Genomic DNA, 18,819 nt, shown 5'->3' with positions numbered 1-18,819 from the left:
TTGACCAATTAACTCACTCCACCACCCCTGGAATAAGATTCTCTGTGATTATAACTTTTAAGATGAGAGGACTCTGTGTTGCCCTATACCATTAGCATATAAAGTCTAGTGATGATAACTTGTATTAAAATTCAACTTTCATTGAATCTGGATTTCTAGATAAGTGGATTTCAAAAATCTTATCTATATTGATTCCCCAAAGTAATCCTAAGGTTTTGTTACACAGGAATCCCAATAACAATGAAACATCAAAAATGGGCACTAGAATGAGATTCTTAGTGATTTTTAAAAAGGGCAAACTTGGGGACTTCCCTGGTGGTGCAGTGGTAAAGACTCCACGCTCCCAATGCAGGGGCCTGGGTTCAATCCCTGGTCAGGGAACTAGATCCCACATGCGCACTACAACTAAGAGTTCGCATGCCGCAACTAAGACCCGGCACAACCAAATAAATAAACAAATAAATAATTTTTTTTTTTTAAAAAGGTCAAACTTGAAAGAAAATAGAAAAATAAAATATTTAGGCTAATAATTAATTGTTAGACAAGTAAAATATGGCTCGGAATTCCTAAGGCAAAGAATGAGTAAAGGTGGAACACAAAGGAAGGAGCTTAACAACTTAGTATGAAATAGCCAAAAGTCCTTTGGCTCCAATCAAGATTTTCCATTAATTTTGGGGTCATGAGCAAGAATTCCTCTTTCCCCTCTATTTCAAACAAAGACAGAAATATATACTTTACTGCACAGTAATGTAAAAATATTTTAATACATTCTGAAGTATTCTGGAGAATGATGCCGGTTAAATCTGCATTATTTTATTTAACATCAAAAAAACTTACCAACTTATTTTGGATAGAAAAGAAATTATGAGGCAGCCAAATTAGTCAACTCTCTCTCTACTTTTCATTTTATATGTGGATGACATCTACTTACTCTTTTCTTATGCTTTGGCCAAAATTAAGAAGGTAAAGAAGAAAGGTAAGGAAAGGACTAGATTTATGAGATTTTTTTCATCAAAAAAACCCAAAACAATGATTTCAGTGAATTCAGCTAATATAAAAATAATTTTCCAATATTGGTAGTTGCACCTGTGCTTATAAATTGGACATCTACTTTTATAATCTATTTCAATTAGGGTAACATATATGACAAGTGATATGATAAAAGAATGACCATGCAATCTTTTTGTTTCCATTTAAAATAGAACAAATTATTACCTGAGGCGTAAATCTTCCCACATTTTCAATAATCCGCAGAGCATTACTATCTCATAGTACTTTTTCCAGCATTCAACAGCCTCTGCTGCAGATGGATCTTCTTTAATATTGCTCTGATACTCAATGAGCTCAATTCGCTTGTTTTTATACTTCTCCAAAGTTTTTTTGAAACGTTGTGCAATAGGACCAGGTATTGTTCCATCTTGTATATCACACCACCTGAAAAGTATCGGTATAGTTACAATGTTTATCTTACATAATGTGATGAATGTTTTTAACTATTTAACTATACTTACAAATTAATTCTTTCTTCAATCAAAGCAGTATAATTCTCACAACTTTCTTCATCATCCCAGTCCCTCCAAAGAAAGTCATAAAAAAACCTATGATAAATCAAATTGAGATGACAGTGATTAAAATCAGCCAGTACATGTTTAGAATTAAAAAGAGATTCTGATGTCAGATATCTTTATATGAATCTTAATTGTTAAGAAAAATATTTCAAAATGATCTTTCAGTGAACTAATATTAAAAGTAAAACTTTATACATTAGATGATCTGCATTCTATTTCAAGTTACTACAGATAAGATAATGTTTCTTGAAGTGGGATTGTAAAATTCATGTTCCACATTTCACAGATTGTGGCTATGATTTTGTTTACCAAAGAAATAATACTTGAGATATCATCATATTTTTATATTGGGGGGAGCATTAGGAAAACAAAAACATGCCCCCAATATTCTGTATTATGCTTACATATAGCTTCTCTCAAATTGTATCAACTTGTAAGAATCAGTCACAATGGGGATGATGACATCAGGTATTTGTAATGCCTTTAAATGTGAAAAATGAAATCTAATATATTTAAGATGCTTAAATATGAACAGAATTTAGTGGGTTTGTTTTTTGGATTTTGGTTTTTTTTTTGGCTGTGCCGTGCAGCTTCCCCGATCTTAGTTCCCCGACCAGGGATTGAACCTGGGCCCCAGCAATGAAAGCGCTGAGTCCTAACCACTGAACTGCCAGGGAATTCCCTAGAATTTAGTATTACTTATCTCTAGAACTGTTTAAAATTCAATTTTTGTAAAATGCAAGATCAAAAAACAGCAAACTTGCTGCCCATATATAATACTTCCACAACAGAGAATGTTTTAAGTAAAAGTTACAAGTATGTTCATTAAAAACAGAAAAATTGAATTCAGCAGTGAGTAAAAGTTAAATAAAGTGCCTATATGAACAAGACTTACATATTAAATTAACTTTTTGAATATGAGAACTTGAACTTTCAGAAGAAAAAACCTCTAATACCTTACAACTTCCAAGGCCAAAGCAATATCATGTAAATCAGAATCTTGGCCTTCAACAGGGTACACTTCCAAGAGAGGCACACTATGCTCTAGTTCTTCCAAAATCTCATCGACCAAATCCCTTGGAATATTTGCAATGTTCGAAGAAAAGGGCTCAGCAACAGAAACAGTAACTTTGAAACAAGATGATGAGCTTTGGCGTAGTTTACAAGTTACCTAAGATAAATATTACAAAATTTGTAATTATAAATGAAAGTAAACCACAAGAATTCTTTCTCAAATATGACCTATTCATAAAATTTCTTCTTTTAAATTTTTATGACTTCTCTAACAATCAACATACATAACAATAATAGATCAATAGTGAATAAAATATCAACACAATTTTTCAAACTAATTCTTAAACAACATTAATTTTAAGGTTCATGAGAGGAATTGCCTATCTCCCACATTATTTCTAAGTTTGAGTTGCCAGACTTTGGGATTTTATAAAACAGTAGTATTAAAAGAAGTTTTTGGACTGATTTTGCCATAAAAGTATGTTTTTAAAAATCCTACTATCTATATTACATTATTTTTAAAAGAAAGGCTAATAAAGTACCAAAAAAAGTAGAATGGACATAATCAAAAAATGAAGTCCTGAAAAAAAAAGGTAAAGTCCTTAGGTTGAATAAATTTAGCTTCATAAACAACACACTATATTGTGCTTACTTGTCTCATTTCACCACAATAGAGTGATAACCTCCAGCACGTCTGAAAATCAGTGCTTGAGAACCACTGAGTTGACAGTAGCTTTAAAAATTAATAAATTATGCTAAGTATTAACACAAAATTTAAAATTACACAAGTTGGTAAAAGGGTACAAACTTTCAGCTATAAGGTGAATAAGGTCTGAGGATCTAATGTATAGCATAGTGACTATAGTTGACAACACTGTAGTATATATTTGAAATTTCCTAAGAGAGAACTTAAATGTTTTCACCAAATAAGGGGGTGGGGGGGTAAATATGTGAGGTGATGGATATGTCAATTAACTTAATGAAGGGAATCCTTTCACAATGTATATGGGTATATATATATATATATATATATATATATATATATAAAATCATCATGTTATACACGCTATCCTACAATTGTTAGTTATACCTCAATAAAGCTGAAAAAATACACTTCCAATAATCAATTTTAAACATTTTCAAGTACATCTCCAATAAAATTGTTTATTTTTAAGTAGATTTTATTTACCTAACGCTACTTATAGCAGCTTTATTCATAACTGCCAAAACTTGGAAACAACCAAGATGCCCTTCAGTAGATGAATGGATAAATAAACTGTGGTACATCCAGGCAATGGAATATTATTCAGTGCTAAAAAGGAATGAGCCATCAAGCCATGAAAGGACATGGAGGAACCTTAAATGCATATTACTAAGTGAAAGAAACCAACCTGAAAAGGCTGTATACTATATGACATCCTTGAAAAGAGAAAATTTTTTCTACTCTTTTACTTAACTGATAGTGTGACTGGGTATAGAATTCTAGGTTAGGATATCACTTTCGTTGACAATATACTTACATAGCCTTTTAAAGTTAAGAACTTACTTTTGAGAAGTCCAGTGCTATTCTGCCTCTTGATCATTTATATGAACTTATTGTTTTTCTCTCTGTAATCCTGCTCAACCTTCTCTTTGGCCCTCGTGTTCTCAAATTTCACTATGTGCTAGACATTCAGTGGGCCTTTTCAATCTAGAAATTCATGTCCTTTTGTTCTAGGAAACTTTCACAACTTGACAATTTTCTTTCCTCTGTCTGTTGTTCTTGTTTTCTCCTCTTCCGATTTCTCTCTCTCTCTCCTTCTCCTCTTCCTTTCCTCCCTCCCTCCCTCCTTCCTTTTCTCTCTCTAGAACATTTAATTGGATGTTGGACCCAATCCCCTAATTACTCTTCTCTCTTTCCTTTCCATTTCTTAGTCCTTCAGCTCTACTTTATGGGAGATTTTACTCCACTTTATCTTCCAATGCTTCTAATCCTTCTATTCAGTTTTTCACTTGCTGTTGTATTTTTATTTTCCAAAAGCTCTCTTTCTTTCTTGGAATTTTCCCATCATACAGGATCCAGTTCTTGTTTCATGAATGCTTTAGCTTGTCTCTTCTTTCTGAGAATATTAATAGTTTTATATATGTGTGTGTGTTTTTCTTCTCCCTGTCATCTGTTTCTTCCAAATGTCTTCTTTTCTGCTGTTTTAACCACTGTTTTGATATTAAAGTTTCCTCAAATGTCTGGTGACCCTTGGCTGTCTGCTCATATTTAAGAGTTGAGCACTATAAAGGTAATTGGAAGGTCTGTGTGGAACAAGTCTACTATGGATCCACTGTAAGATGTTCTGCCCAGGCTCTTTCCACGGGAACTTCATATATCAGTATCTTTAGATCTTTTCTTTTGAACTGATCATAGAAGAATCTTTCAACTCTAATGCCTAGAGACATACGCCTTAGCTGCCTGTGTTATAGAAGGAGAATCAGGGTAGAAGGCAGAGGATCCTAACATTCAGTACCAATGAAGTATCACAATCTTTTTTGCAGTGGGATACTCCCATCTTTAACCATGCTTCTCAAATCTGTAGGTTTATGTCTTTTGCTAAATTTGGGGAATTTCAGCCATTATTTCTTTGAATATTTTTTTCAGCCCAATCTTTTCTTCTAGGACTCTGAAGACATGAATTGTTATAGTCTAACATGACCCTGAGGCTCCATTTTTTGTTTGTTTGTTTGTTTTTTGGTTTTAGGGGTTTTTTTCATCTATTTTCTCTCAGGTGTTCAGTTAGGTCATTTCTATTATTCTACCTTCAAGTTTACTGATTGTTTCCTCTGTCTTCATTCTGTTGTTGAGCACATCCACTGAGTTTTTAATTGCAGTTACTATATATTTTTTAGTTTTAGTTCTAAAACTTTGTTTTGGTTTTCCTTTATATCTTTCTTTTCATTTTCTTTATATCTTTCATTTACTTACTTTCTATTTCTTTGCCGAGACCTATTTTTTCATTTCGCATGTGTTCATAATTGCTTATTGATGCATTTTCATGATGGCTGCTTTAAAATCCTTGTCAGATAATTCTAACATCTGTGTCATCTCAGTGTTGATGTCTATTGGTTTATCTCATTCAAGTTGAGATCTTCCTGGGTCTTAGAAGTGATTGAGAGTGATGACAAGTAATTTTCTATTAAAACCTGGACATTTTGTGTATTACATTGTGAGAGTATTGATTTTATTTAAATCTTTTATTTTATCAGTCCTCTTCTGACACCAATCCGGCATGGAAAAGGGGCTTTGTTACTGCCAGATGGGGATGGAAGTCCAGATTCTCTGCTCAGCCTCTGTTGACACTGGAGGGTGAGGGGGTTGTTCATTACTGCTATTCAGGGGTGGGAGTTCAGGTTCTCTATTAGGCCTCCACTGATACCACCCTGGCTGAGAGAGAGGAGAGCACCTCATTACTGCTCCCTACGTTGTCTCCACTAACATCATGGGGGTGGTAGTGAAAGTTCTGATTCTTCACCAGACCTTTTCTGACACCATCCTTGCAGGGAGTGGAAGGAGTCCCTTTACCAGTGGGGGTGGTAGTCTGGGCTTCCCATGTAGTCTACACTGACACCATGGGAGGCAGGGAAAGTTCCTTATCACCCAGCTCCCCATTTTCTTCCCACTAGATCTTCTCTAACACCACTCTGGGAGTGGGGTTAGTGTGCCTTGTTACAACTTGGCAAGGGTGGAAGTGTAGGTTCTTCACTTTGTCTTTTCTTGCAAGATGGGAGTGAAGAGCAGCAGTTTTTTTTCTGTATTGTTTGGCTGTCCCTTTCCTGACTTTGACTAGAGAAAGCAGGCTTTTGAGGGGAATTTTTTATTTTTTTTCCTACACCTGTTGGTGTTTCCAGATTTCCAGCTCCTCTGGTACACAGTCTAGGATATATGAAGCAAAGCCCAGGGAACTCATCATCATGTCATTCCTTGTGTCACAAGGTCCCTAGACAATCTGCCTTCTCTCCAACTTTCAGAGTCTTATGTTTATTTATACATATAATCCAGGGTTTTTAGCTGTACTTGATAGGAAGAATAGGGAAAAGTTTGTCTACTCCATCTTCCTGGAAGGGAAGTCTCTGTTTCTTAAATAGCTTTCAAGCAATTCTTCTTGAATTCAAGCTCCATCTTCAACGCAGTTCAAGTTCTAAGTACAGTCAATTCCTAAGCCTTTGGAGTTATTCAGTGTAAATCAAGTGTTTTTTTTTTTTTTGGCTTTCCCTGCTGTAAACAGAATTCAACTTTCTTAGCTCTACTAAGTCAGCTGTCATTTATTTATATGTTTTACACCTTCTAAATTGTGTTGCTATTGTCTCCTTTTCTATCTCTTGTCCTTGGGTACCTTTTAAAAAATTCCTTTGCTACCATTTTGGTGGAGGGCTCTGGGGACAATACTATAAGAGAAGATACTACAAGTTTTCAGACAGAAAAAAATATATCATCTGGACTTCCCTAGTGGCACAGTGGTTAAGAGTCCGCCTGCCAATGCAGGGGACACGGGTTCGAGTGCTGGTCCAGGAAGATCCCACATGCCACAGAGCACCTAAGCCCATGTGCCACAACTACTGAGCCTGCACTCTAGAGCCTGCGAGCCACAACTACTGAGCCCATGCACCGCAACTACTGAAGCCCGCGAGCCTAGAGCCTGTTGCTCCACAACAAGAGAAGCCACTGCAATGAGAAGCCTGCGCACCATAACGGAGAGTAGCCCCTGCTCACTGCAACTAGAGAAAGCCCACACGCAGCAACGAAGGCTCAACACAGCCACAAAAATATATACATATATTTTATATCTATATATATATTTATATATAGAGAGATATATATATATATCATCAAAGAATCAGTGACACTGGATTCTCAACCAGCAACACTGGAAGTTTGAAGACAATGGAATAGAGTTTTACAAATTCTGGGCATGAAATCAAACCTAGAATTTGTGTATCCAGTTAATCTGTCAAATAAACTTGAAGATCTGTAAAGATATTTTCAAGCACACAGTATCACAAAAATTTTATCTACTTTGTGTCCTTACCCGTGAAGCTATTAGGATAAGATCCTTGGCCAAAATGAGAGAATAAACTAAGAAAAAAGGAATTTGGGGAAATAGGTTATTTACACAAGAGAATGATGAAAGAAATTTCTAGGATGATGATGGAGGGAGATCCCAAAAGCTGTCCAGCAGGTCTAGACATCACCAAGTTTTAAAACAGGCTTTAAAACCAAGGAGCCTATTACTGGAGTTGGGAGTGTGTGGAAATAGCCACGATGCAAGCTGTGAATATTGAGCACAGCTCAAAGTTACTATTTCCTCTTTACAACTATGATATAGCAGAATCAGGTAAATAACCAATTTCCAGAATCCACTGAGAATTCCCTTAAACATCTGCAAATTAAAGATTCTCTAAGCCTTCATCAAGGGATATAAACAAAATTTTAAAGCATGTTGTCCAAGAAAGCTTATTGATGGTGACTAGACATGCTTTTTTTACAAAATTTTTAAAACTCAACCAAAATTCTGTCATCAGAGATAACCATTGTTAACCTTTTGCTCTTTATCTTCCAGTTTTATTCCTATGTACTTCGTTGGATCATACTGTATATTTAGTTTTGTGTCTTCTGTTTTACTTTATGTACACAATGAGCACGTTCTAAATCATTAAGAGTTTTTTTGTTATCATAAGTTTTATAACTACATGATATTCTATCTTATGAATATATTATCATTTATTTGATCCGTATCCTATTATTAAACTTTTATGGTCTTCCCAATTTTTAATTTTATAAATATCACTTGATTACCTTAAATACATAAATCTTTTTCTACATTTATGATTTCTATAGAATGAATTTCTAGAAATAAAATGAACATTTTAATTTTTATTTACTTTTCTGTGCAGTGGGGTCTATTTATTTATTACTATTTTTATTTCTTCCAGCTTTATTGAGAAATAACTGACTTACAACAAATAAACTGTTTTAAAGTTCTTAATATATTTTACCAAATTGCTTTCTACAGAGGTTATAAAAAAGTTTCCTTAATATTTGGCCCACTTTGTAACAAAGATGAAGGATATGCTAGATTTCCTTCCAATCAAATATTATATTTCCAAGCTTTTTTTCTTTGTTGTATGGATCTGTATTAGGCAGAATAATGGCCCTCAGATGGTCCCCTAATACTTAGAACCTGTGAATGTATTACTTTACAAGGCAACAGGGACTTTGCAGATGTAATTACGGTTAAGGAATTGAGATGGGGAAGTTCTCTTGGATTACCCAGTTGGGCTCATTCTAATCATGAGTCTTTTAAAATGGAAGCACCTTTCTAGACTGTAGGGAACCAGAGAGATAGTGTGAGAAGGACTTTGAAAATGGATAAAGGGGGCCACAAGTCATGGAATGCAGGTACCTTATAAAGGCTGGAAAAGACAAGGAAACAGATTTTCCCCTAGAGCTTCCAGAAAGGAATGAGCCCTGTCTACTCCTTGATTTTAGCCCAATTAGTCCCATGTCAGATTTCTTTCCTATAGAATTGTAAAATAACAAATTTATATTAAGCCACCAAATTTGTGGTAATTTGTTGCAGCAGCAATAGAAAAACTAATATAGCATCTAAAGCTAGAGGCAGAGATTGAGGTCCATAGGAATAAATTATTGTGACTTCAGAACAAGGAGCATTATATAGCACTGTTGATATTTCAATCCAAGTAAGACTAAAGAAGTAGAGGCAGACAAAACCACCAAATCTGAATTGTGCAGCACAATCTTAAGAGGTCCCAAGAGCTAGTCTCAATGCCTTGTAATGCAAAGAATTAGAATCTGCCAATATATTATTCTGCTTTTCTTCTGTTCTCGCTTTTCTTCCCACCTTTCTAATGTTTAAAGGACCTTAGCATTTCCTAGAGGATTTTAAAGCAATCTAATTATGTGTAATCTTGTTTGTTATTTTTGGAATAAGGAAGAGAGCAAATATATTGCATGTAAAATCTTAGAACTTGACAGAATTTTTGGATAACCTAATCCAGTGAGTTTCCATGTAACTTTAGGGATCTTGAAAAGTTTTATGGAATGTAGGGTCTATCATGTGATGTTGAGAGAGAAGCCAAGCAATTGCTATGATACCACCCCTCATTTCAATCAGAAATGTTCCACTTTAATATGTTGTGTATGTGGGACTTCCTCATAAAACTTGACTGAAAAAACCCAAACTTATACTGTTAAAAAAATTTTTAAGATACTATAGAGTCCACCTCCTCTTATTTTATCCACATGAAAAAAGTCCAAAGAAGTTATGAAAGTTCTAGGCAAAATCTACTCAAAATCTGAAGTTGGTCAAACCTCAAAGAACCACTAAAAATAGAGTATTATTGGAAAATTAATCCCAAGAGTTTCATATTCTTTTGTAGCATCTATGACTGAAAATATGCCATCCTTTACTGTAAAAATACCACTAATTTACTTTTCCATATAACACAGAATTGAACTGTTTTCAGGCAGTGTGCAATGTAATGAGTTTCAAACACAAATTTTTCTTGTCACCGAAACCACAGATTTGAAATATCTATCTGAAACAGGGGTACCATTTGTGATTGTAAATATTGATTTCTATACAAGGATAATTAACCTTTAAGGGAATCGAATTTATGATGTCAAATATGCTACAATATTTAACGTATAGACCTATAAAAGCAAAATTGTATCAGCTGAAGGTTTGGAAGTGGATGTATTATACTAAAAGGGCACTTTTCACAGGAAAATATTTCAAGTTTTACCAATAGTTTTCTGATCTTTTTTTTTCTTTCCTAATGTAACTAAACCTCATAATTCAGATAAATGAAGATTAAAGAGAAATGACGGGGAAAAAAGCCCAAGTTAATTAAAGCCTAAGTTACTAAATTTTAAGAAATGCACTTTAGTTATTTTTATGTTATTTGAGCAATTGAAACTAGGCTAATAAATATTATGTAATACTACTAGATTTGATTTAATGACAACTGTTTATAGGTAAATGGGTGCTAATATCCCTCCTTACCTTCTTTTTACACTATTAATTTGCTTAGAAACTTAAAATAGAAGTAAACTTTTGTCATCCTTTGTTTAAGTATCAAAGCCTCAAATTAATAAGGTTACATTTTGGTCTTAAAAAGAACTGATAATTTCACTCAAAGAACAAGGATCAGGTGAAAATTATTTACCTCAACCAGTATACCAACAAAAGAAATAGACGCTTCTTCATATTTCACAAAGAATAACTCAGGATTAGTTTTCCAGACTCCAAGCCATGTGCCTTTCAACTTTAATTTTTCTGATAGGTATTTACTCATAGCATCATCAGCATCTTCTGCCTAGCAAAAGAAAAAATAGATACATATAAATATATGAAATTATAGATTTATATATATTTTTACTGATTTCTATTTAAATATGAAACGAATATACCCTTAAATAATGAAAAACCTGGGCAATAATAGACTTTTAACTGAATCTATATTTAATGGAAAATAGAAACATTAAAAAACTAAAATAAATTTAAAAGAGATCTATTCACTCAATAGAGTAATTCAGAGACGAGACATCTACTTATTATGTTTTAAGTAATTTGTTTTATTAATCCACTGAGCAAAAAGTATACTGTAATTATACATATAAAAACATAGTTATCATCATGTTAAAAAACTTAGTAATGATATTTTCTGAACTTTAAAGATTTATTGACTTTATTTAAAATTTATTCAGTACATAAAAATTTAAAATAGAAATCCACTCTATAAAACAAATGAGCATATTAAGCATTCAAGAAATATCTGCCCATTTGATTTTCTACATTTCAATTCAGCGACCTCAGGATGATAATCTAAACTATTTTGAAACTCAGTCATTAGACCCTGACTGATTAATGACACTGTGATTTATATAAATGTTTTTCAATTGCCTTTAAGAGGTCTAGCCTTCTCCAACCCTGAATATCAAATATAAGTTGGTCATTAAATACCATTCTAGTTTTATGGTAACAGTATTTTTAAAATTTTTCTTCTGATTATAAAATATGGTTAACCTACAGAAAATCTGCAAAGTACAGATAATATAAGGAAAACAAAAACCACCCCTAATCCAGACAGCCAGAATAACCATTGTTGATATTTTGGTGCATTGCCTTCCAGTCTTTTTTCTATGCATATATTCATCCATACATATGAAGCATATGTTTTGTCTTCTGATTTTTTTTCCTTAACATTATAGCATAAGCGTATCTATAGTTTCTGAAAACATAATTTTTACAGCTGCATGATTTTCCATTACATGAAGCCACCACAAGTTCTTTACAGCCCCCATAGTTGGAAATTTAGTTTCTAGTTTTTAAATTTCATAAACATCGGTGCAATGAAATCCTTGTACACAAATTCTTCTGCTATAACTTAAAAAAAAAACAGGTTAGAAAAAACAATATTTGCTCTATTCAGTGTTACCAGGTATGTATCTTCTTTACAAAACCTCATTCCACATCCTAGACTGATGGCTGGGAACCACCCTTAAAGTGTAAACGTTTTGAGTTATTGTAGTGTAAAAGTCAAGGCTAAGTAATCTTATCCTTATGCTTGGGCACAGATTGTTAACGAAAACACAAAGATGCACACCTGGGCACTGATAACCTCTCAGAAAACCAGAAAACACTGTGTGATCTGTTTGAAGGAAAATCGAATTGGAACTCCTTTAACAGGGCCTGGGAACCTCTAACAAGGTGGAAGCCCTGGAAGTGTGGAGTAAATTTACTTTTTGAAACGCAGGGTTTCTTTGTGCCCTCTGTACCCCCGTCAGCATAGGAGGAGGCCCCGAGTCCCTCGGTGCTGGATTCCCGTCCGTTTTCTTCTCCTTCTCCTCACCTTGCAGCCCTGCAGCACCTCGTCGCAATACAGCGCCACCTTCTCCTCCCGCCACATCCCCCTCATGGGGGACACACAGACTGGGGGCAGTGGCTGCGCCTTCCCGTCATCCTCCTCCGGCACTGAGAGAAGGGGCTCCTCTTCCTCCTCCTCGGGCCCCTGTCCCCGGCCCTCGGCCTGAGAGCCCGGCAGGAGCTGGAGCCGCCGCTGGGCCGCCTCCCGGCCGGCTTTCCGCTTCACGGGGCGAGGGGAGGCCACCACTGAGCGCAGGGCAGACGCGGCGCTCTTCAGGGTCCCCGCCTCCACCGAGTCCCCGGTGAGCGCGGAGACAGCCTTCTCGCCTCGCCGGCCGGGGCTGACGGTTCGGTCCGAGTCTTCAGGCACCGTGGCTCTGGATCCCGACGCCATCTCCTCAGCACCCTGCGGGCCAGAGGCAGCCGTTAGTCGCTTTTCCCGCCTGGCGCGCGGGCCAATGGGTGAGCAACGAGCGCGGCGGCTCGAGGGGAGCCCGCCCGGAGGGAGTTGGGGGATGGGGTGGTGGGCGCGGGTCCGGGTGTCGCGGATGGTTCTGGGGTTTGGAGGTGGGTAGGGATACTGTGGGGCGCGCCGGGGCGGGGGGGTAGGAAGGTTCTGGGCCAGCTGTTGGCGGGCGGGGGAGGGGCGCCACTAGGTGATGCCCACTCCGCGGGCGCTGCCTCTAACCTCACCCTGCTCACCTCAGAACCATCCAGAAACAGAATTCTCTCCCCATGGAGGGTTTTCATAGGGTCCTCACACGTTTTCAGGGTGATTGTGCGTCACCCTCCAGGTCCTCATGACCTAACGAATGTAGGTGGGACCTAACCCTCTACACACACGTGTCTGCACAAACACAGCCTAGAGGAAAATTTATTTTTATACTGGGTGATGACGATAACTACAACTTTCTGGTTATTACTAGAGGAAACTCCAGTGTCAAATCCAACGACCTAGGTTTCCTCCAACATATTCACAGGGTTCCCAAAATAACATTTCTTTTACGTTTTAAGCAAGACACTTTCTGCCAAGAAGGATAGGTTAGTCTATTTTCATGCCCCTATTGTGTTGCTTAAAATTCTCACGTGAAAGATTATATTATGTAATTGTTAAACTGGACGCAAATTTCCAGCTGGGAGTAATGTGTGCAAACTATAAACACTTTCACAATAAAAGTCTGCTCAAGATAATACTTTGGAGAACAGAGACCATTCGTTTCTGTGATTTTACTATTGAATGTACGTTGAGCCAACTGGAATAACTTTTGTTTACAGTCTAGCTGTGAAATACTGCATTGGGGCTGACAGCTCCCACGGAGAGGAACACCATTGGGAAAACACCTGCCCGCCTTCCCCCTGATCTGGAAGGACACTGTGTTAAACTTGGAATTTATTTTGAGGAAAATATTAGTATTAATATCGTGTAACTATAGTTCAGGGAATAATTACAACATTCATCATGTTTAACTCTAAGTTTATTTCTTTTGTCAGAAGTCCTGGATTTTTTAAAAAAATGATCCCACACTGTAGATTTTATTCACCAAAAGTTACACAAGCATCTCTTGAAAAAGTTTGTTTTTAATAAAATTTGGGTTTTTTATTCTTAGGTTCAGAATAATAGAGACCACTTGTCTTAGTCAGAAGTTCGAAAACAACAACAACCTCCCACCAAAAAAAGAGAAAGAAAACAAATATTTGTTAGGAACCTGCTATGTGCCAGGCAATGCATAAATGCCAAGTCATAGAAATAGAAGACAAAATTCTTATCCTCATAATCCTAGTGAAGGGTGCACATAGGTGAATAGATGATTGTGTTTGGTAAGGACCATGATAAAAATATATATACATATATAAGTATACATATATATATATATATACAAATATATGTATATATATATATGTTTTTCCACATTGTGAGAAAAAGGGACTTTTCTTCCCAGAAGTGATACTTAAGCTGAATCTTGATTATGAAAGCAATATCTGTTCCCTGAGCCAATTTTGCAGTACAGAAAAGCACAAGAAAGAAGAAAATTTAAATAACTTTTTCTTCTTATTGCAATGCCTGGCAATAACAGCTGCTAAATTTGGTAATATTTTCTTTTAAGTATTGTTTCCTATCACATTATTACAAAGTTTTGGTCCTATTAACTTCATTTTGTTTTTTATTTAGTGTATCAGAAGCATTTTCTTATCATTACAAATTATTTAAACACATCATTTTCAATAGCTACATACAATTTTTTTGTATGGATGTAATTTCCTTAAACCTATACTTTCAGATATTTGGGTTACATTAATTTTTATAATAATAAATATGCCATCTTTAATATCTTTGTGCATAAATTTTTGAAAATTTCAGATCCCCTCCCACCACCCCCAGGGAAAAGTGGGATTCCTGAACCAATTTAAGGCTCTCAGTATTGCAAAATTGTTTCCCAAAAAGGATGCATTAATTTCTACTTCACTTAGCAGATGAGATTCCCAGATGTGCTGTTATGAAATAGAAGTAGACTATAGGCGCCTACGGCAGGGGTAGAATGGGGGATGGAGTAGGGTGAACATTCTAGGAAGAGAGAGTTGTTAATGGTTTTACAGAGGGGTAAAATAACTTGGCCTAAGTAGGTTGGTATTGCTGGAATAGAGGGGACAAATTGAACAAAACCTCAGGTTGGAAAGACACACAAAAGCCATATCACAAAGGGTCACATATGTGATGTCTGTAAGGAGTTGAATTCTAACCATACTGATAAACTGTCCCTTATCCTACTTTATATTCCACTCTCTGATCCAGCACCCTCAGTATCCATTCCCATATAAACTTTCCCACCTCCTTCCATTACATATGGGCCACTCCTTCAGTGTCCTTGTCTTCCCTTAGCAGACCCAGTACTCCCCTGGCTGAGTTATGTTGTATCTTTTTTTTTTTTTTTTAATCACCCAAAAGATCTCCGATAAAATAAATTCTTAGGCAAAGAGATAGAATATGGTTAAAGTACACACACACACACACACACACACACACACACACACACATCATAGAAAAAACAGTTAGGGACTTCCCTGGTGGGGCACTGGTTAAGAATCCGCCTGCCAATGCAGGGGACACGCGTTCGAGCCCTGGTCTGGGAAGATCCCACATGCCACGGAGCAACTAAGCCTGTGTGCTGCAACTACTGAGCCTGTGCTCTAGAGCCCGCGAGCCACAACTACTGAGCACACGTGCCACAACTACTGAAGCCAGTGCGGCTAGAGCCCGTGCTCTGCAACAAGAGAAGCCACCACAATGAGAAGCAGACGCACCACAATGAAGAGTAACCCCTGCTCGCCACAACTAGAGAAAGCCCACACGCAGCAATGAAGACCCAATGCAGCCAAAAATAAAAAAATAAAAATTAATTAATTAATTAAAAAATAAAAAACAGTTAATAGGAGTATACCTAGAGATGACCCAGATACTGGAATTAACATATAAAGTCTTTTTTTAAAATTTAATTTAATTTAATTTTTTTATACAGCAGGTTCTTATTAGTTATCTGTTTTATACATATTAGTGTATACATGTCAATCCCAATCTCCCAATTCATCCCACCACCACCCCCTCCCCCGCTTTCCCCCCTTGGTGTCCATACATTTGTTCTCTACATCTGTGTCTCTATTTCTGCCTTGCAAACCAGTTCATCTGTACCATTTTTCTAGATTCCACATATATGCATGAATATACAATACTTGTTTTTCTCTTTCTGACTTACTTCACTGTGTATGACATTCTCTAGGTCCACCCGCATCTCTACAAATGACCCAATTTCATGGCTGAGTAATAGTGCATTGTATATATGTACCACATCTTCTTTATCCATTCATCTGTCGATGGGCATTTAGGTTGCTTCCATGACCTGGCTATTGTAAATAGTGCTGCAGTGAACACTGGGATGCATGTGTCTTTTTGAATTATGGTTTTCTCAGGGTATATGCCCAGTAGTGGGATTGCTGGGTCATATGGTAATTCTATTTTTAGTTTTTTAAGCAACCTCTATACTGTTCTCCATAGTAGCTGTATCAATTTACATTCCCACCAACAGTGCAAGAGGTTTCCCTTTTCTCCACACCCTCCCCAGCATTTGTTGTTTATAGATTTTCTGATGATGCCCATTCTAACCGGTGTGTGGTGAGACCTCATTGTAGTTTTGATTTGCATTTCTCTAATAATTAGTGATGTTGAGCAGCTTTTCATGTGCCTCTTGGCCATCCGTATGTCTTCTTTGGAGAAATGTCTATTTAGGTCTTCTGCCCATTTTTGGATTGGGTTTTTTGTTTTTTTAATATTGAGCTGCATGAGCTGTTTATCTATTTTGGAGATTAATCCTTTGTCCGTTGATACGTTTGCAAATATTTTCTCCCATTCTGAGGGTTGTCTTTTCGTTGTGTTTATAGTTTCCTTTGCTGTGCAAAAGCTTTTAAGTTTCATTACGTCCCATTTGTTTGTTTTTGTTTTTATTTTCATTACTCTAGGAGGTGGGTCAAAAAAGATCTTGCTGTGATTTATGTCAAAGAGTGTTCTTCCTATGTTTTACTCTAAGAGTTTTATTGTGTCCAGTCTTACATTTAGGTCTTTAATCCATTTTGAGTTTATTTTTGTGTATTGTGTTAGGGAGTGTTCTAATTTCATTTTTTACACATAACTGTCCAGTTTTCCCAGCACCACTTATTGACGAGACTGTCTTTTCTCCACTGTATATCCTCGCCTCCTTTGTCATAGATTAGTTGACCATAGGTGCGTAGGTTTATCTCTGGGCTTTCTATCTTGTTCCATTGATCTATATTTCTGTTTTTGTGCCAGTACCACACTGTCTTGATTACTGTAGCTTTGTGGTATAGTTTGAAGTTGGGGCGCCTAATTCCTCCAACTCCGTTTTTCTTTCTCAAGATTGCTTTGGCTATTCGGGGTCTTTTGTGCCTTCGTACAAATTTTAAGAGTTTTTGTTCTAGTTCTGTAAAAACTACCACTGGTAATTTGATAGGGATTGCATTGAATCTGTAGATTGCTTTGGGTAGTATAGTCGTTTTCACAATATTGATTCTTCCAATCCAAGAACATGGTATATCTCTCCATCTGTTTGTGTCATCTTTGATTTCTTTCATCAGTGTCTTATAATTTTCTGAATACAGGTCTTTTACCTCCTTAGGTAGGTTTATTCCTGGGTATTTTATTCCTTTTGTTGCAATGGTGAATAGTATTGTTTCCTTAATTTCTCTTTCTGATCTTTCATTATTTGTGTATAGGAATGTAAGAGATTTCTGTGCATTAATTTTGTATACTGCAACTTTACCAAATTCATTGATTAGCTCTAGTAGTTTTCTGGTGGCATCTTTAGGATTATCTATGTTTAGTATCATGTCATCTGCAAACAATGACAGCTTTACTTCTTCTTTTCTGATTTGGATTCCTTTTATTTCTTTTTCTTCTCTGATTGCCATGGCTAGGACTTCCAAAACTATGTTGAATAATAGTGGCGAGAGTGGACATCCTTATCTTGTTCCTGATCTTAGAGAAATGCTTTCAGTTTTTCACCACTGAGAATATCATTTGCTGTGGGTTTGTCATATATGGCCTTCATTATGTTGAGGTAGGTTCCCTCTATGCCCACTTTCTAGAGAATTTTTATCATAAATGGGTGTTGAATTTTGTCAAAAGTATTTTCTACATCTATTGAGATGATCATATGGTTTTTATTCTTCAGTTTGTTAATATGGTGTATCACATTGATTGATTTGCGTATATTGAAGAATCCTTGCGTCCCTGGGATAAATCCCACTTGATCAAGGTGTATGATCCTTTTAATGTGTTGTTGGATTCTGTTTGTTAGTATTTTGTTGATGATTTTGCATCTTTATTCATCAGTGACATTGGTCTGTAATTTTCTTTTTTTGTATTATCTTTGTCTGGTTTTGGTGTCAGGGTAATTGTGGCCTTGTAGAATGAGTTTGAGAGTGTTCCTTCCTCCGCAATTTTTTGGAAGAATTTGGGAAGGATGAATGTTAGCTCTTCTCTAAATGGTTGATAGAATTTGCCTGTGAAGCCATCTGGTCCTGGACTTTTGTTTGTTGGGAGATTTTTAATCCCAGTTTCAATTTCATTACTTGTGATTGGTCTGTTCATATTTTCTATTTCTTCCTGGTTCAGTCTTGGAAGGTTATACCTTTCTAAAAATTTGTCCATTTCTTCCAGGTTGTCCATTTTATTGGCATAGAGTTGCTTGTAGTAGTCTCTTAGGATGCATTGTATTTCTGCAGTGTCTGTTGTAACTTCTCCTTTTTCATTTCTA

General features: G+C 36.2%; 1 protein-coding gene across 1 annotated transcript in view; it reads right to left on the bottom strand.

Moving 5' to 3' along the window:
* The window catches only part of SHCBP1L (SHC binding and spindle associated 1 like), a 43,975-nt gene extending 31,085 nt beyond the window's left edge, over window positions 1-12,890 (bottom strand). Inside the window, exons 1-5 of the mRNA XM_061185640.1 lie at window positions 12,483-12,890; window positions 10,797-10,946; window positions 2,525-2,739; window positions 1,512-1,598; window positions 1,216-1,434 (exon numbers count right to left, since the gene is read on the bottom strand). Of these exons, the coding sequence (XP_061041623.1) occupies window positions 1,216-1,434; window positions 1,512-1,598; window positions 2,525-2,739; window positions 10,797-10,946; window positions 12,483-12,890 (1,079 nt within the window). The remainder of the gene's footprint in view (window positions 1-1,215; window positions 1,435-1,511; window positions 1,599-2,524; window positions 2,740-10,796; window positions 10,947-12,482) is intronic.
* Window positions 12,891-18,819: the final 5,929 nt, after the last annotated feature.

The sequence above is a fragment of the Eubalaena glacialis genome, chromosome 3, assembly GCF_028564815.1.
Source record: "Eubalaena glacialis isolate mEubGla1 chromosome 3, mEubGla1.1.hap2.+ XY, whole genome shotgun sequence".
Classification (NCBI taxonomy): Eukaryota; Metazoa; Chordata; class Mammalia; order Artiodactyla; family Balaenidae; genus Eubalaena; species Eubalaena glacialis.
The sequence above is the reverse complement of the archived record's forward strand: the minus strand, read 5'-3'. Positions and strand labels throughout refer to the sequence as shown.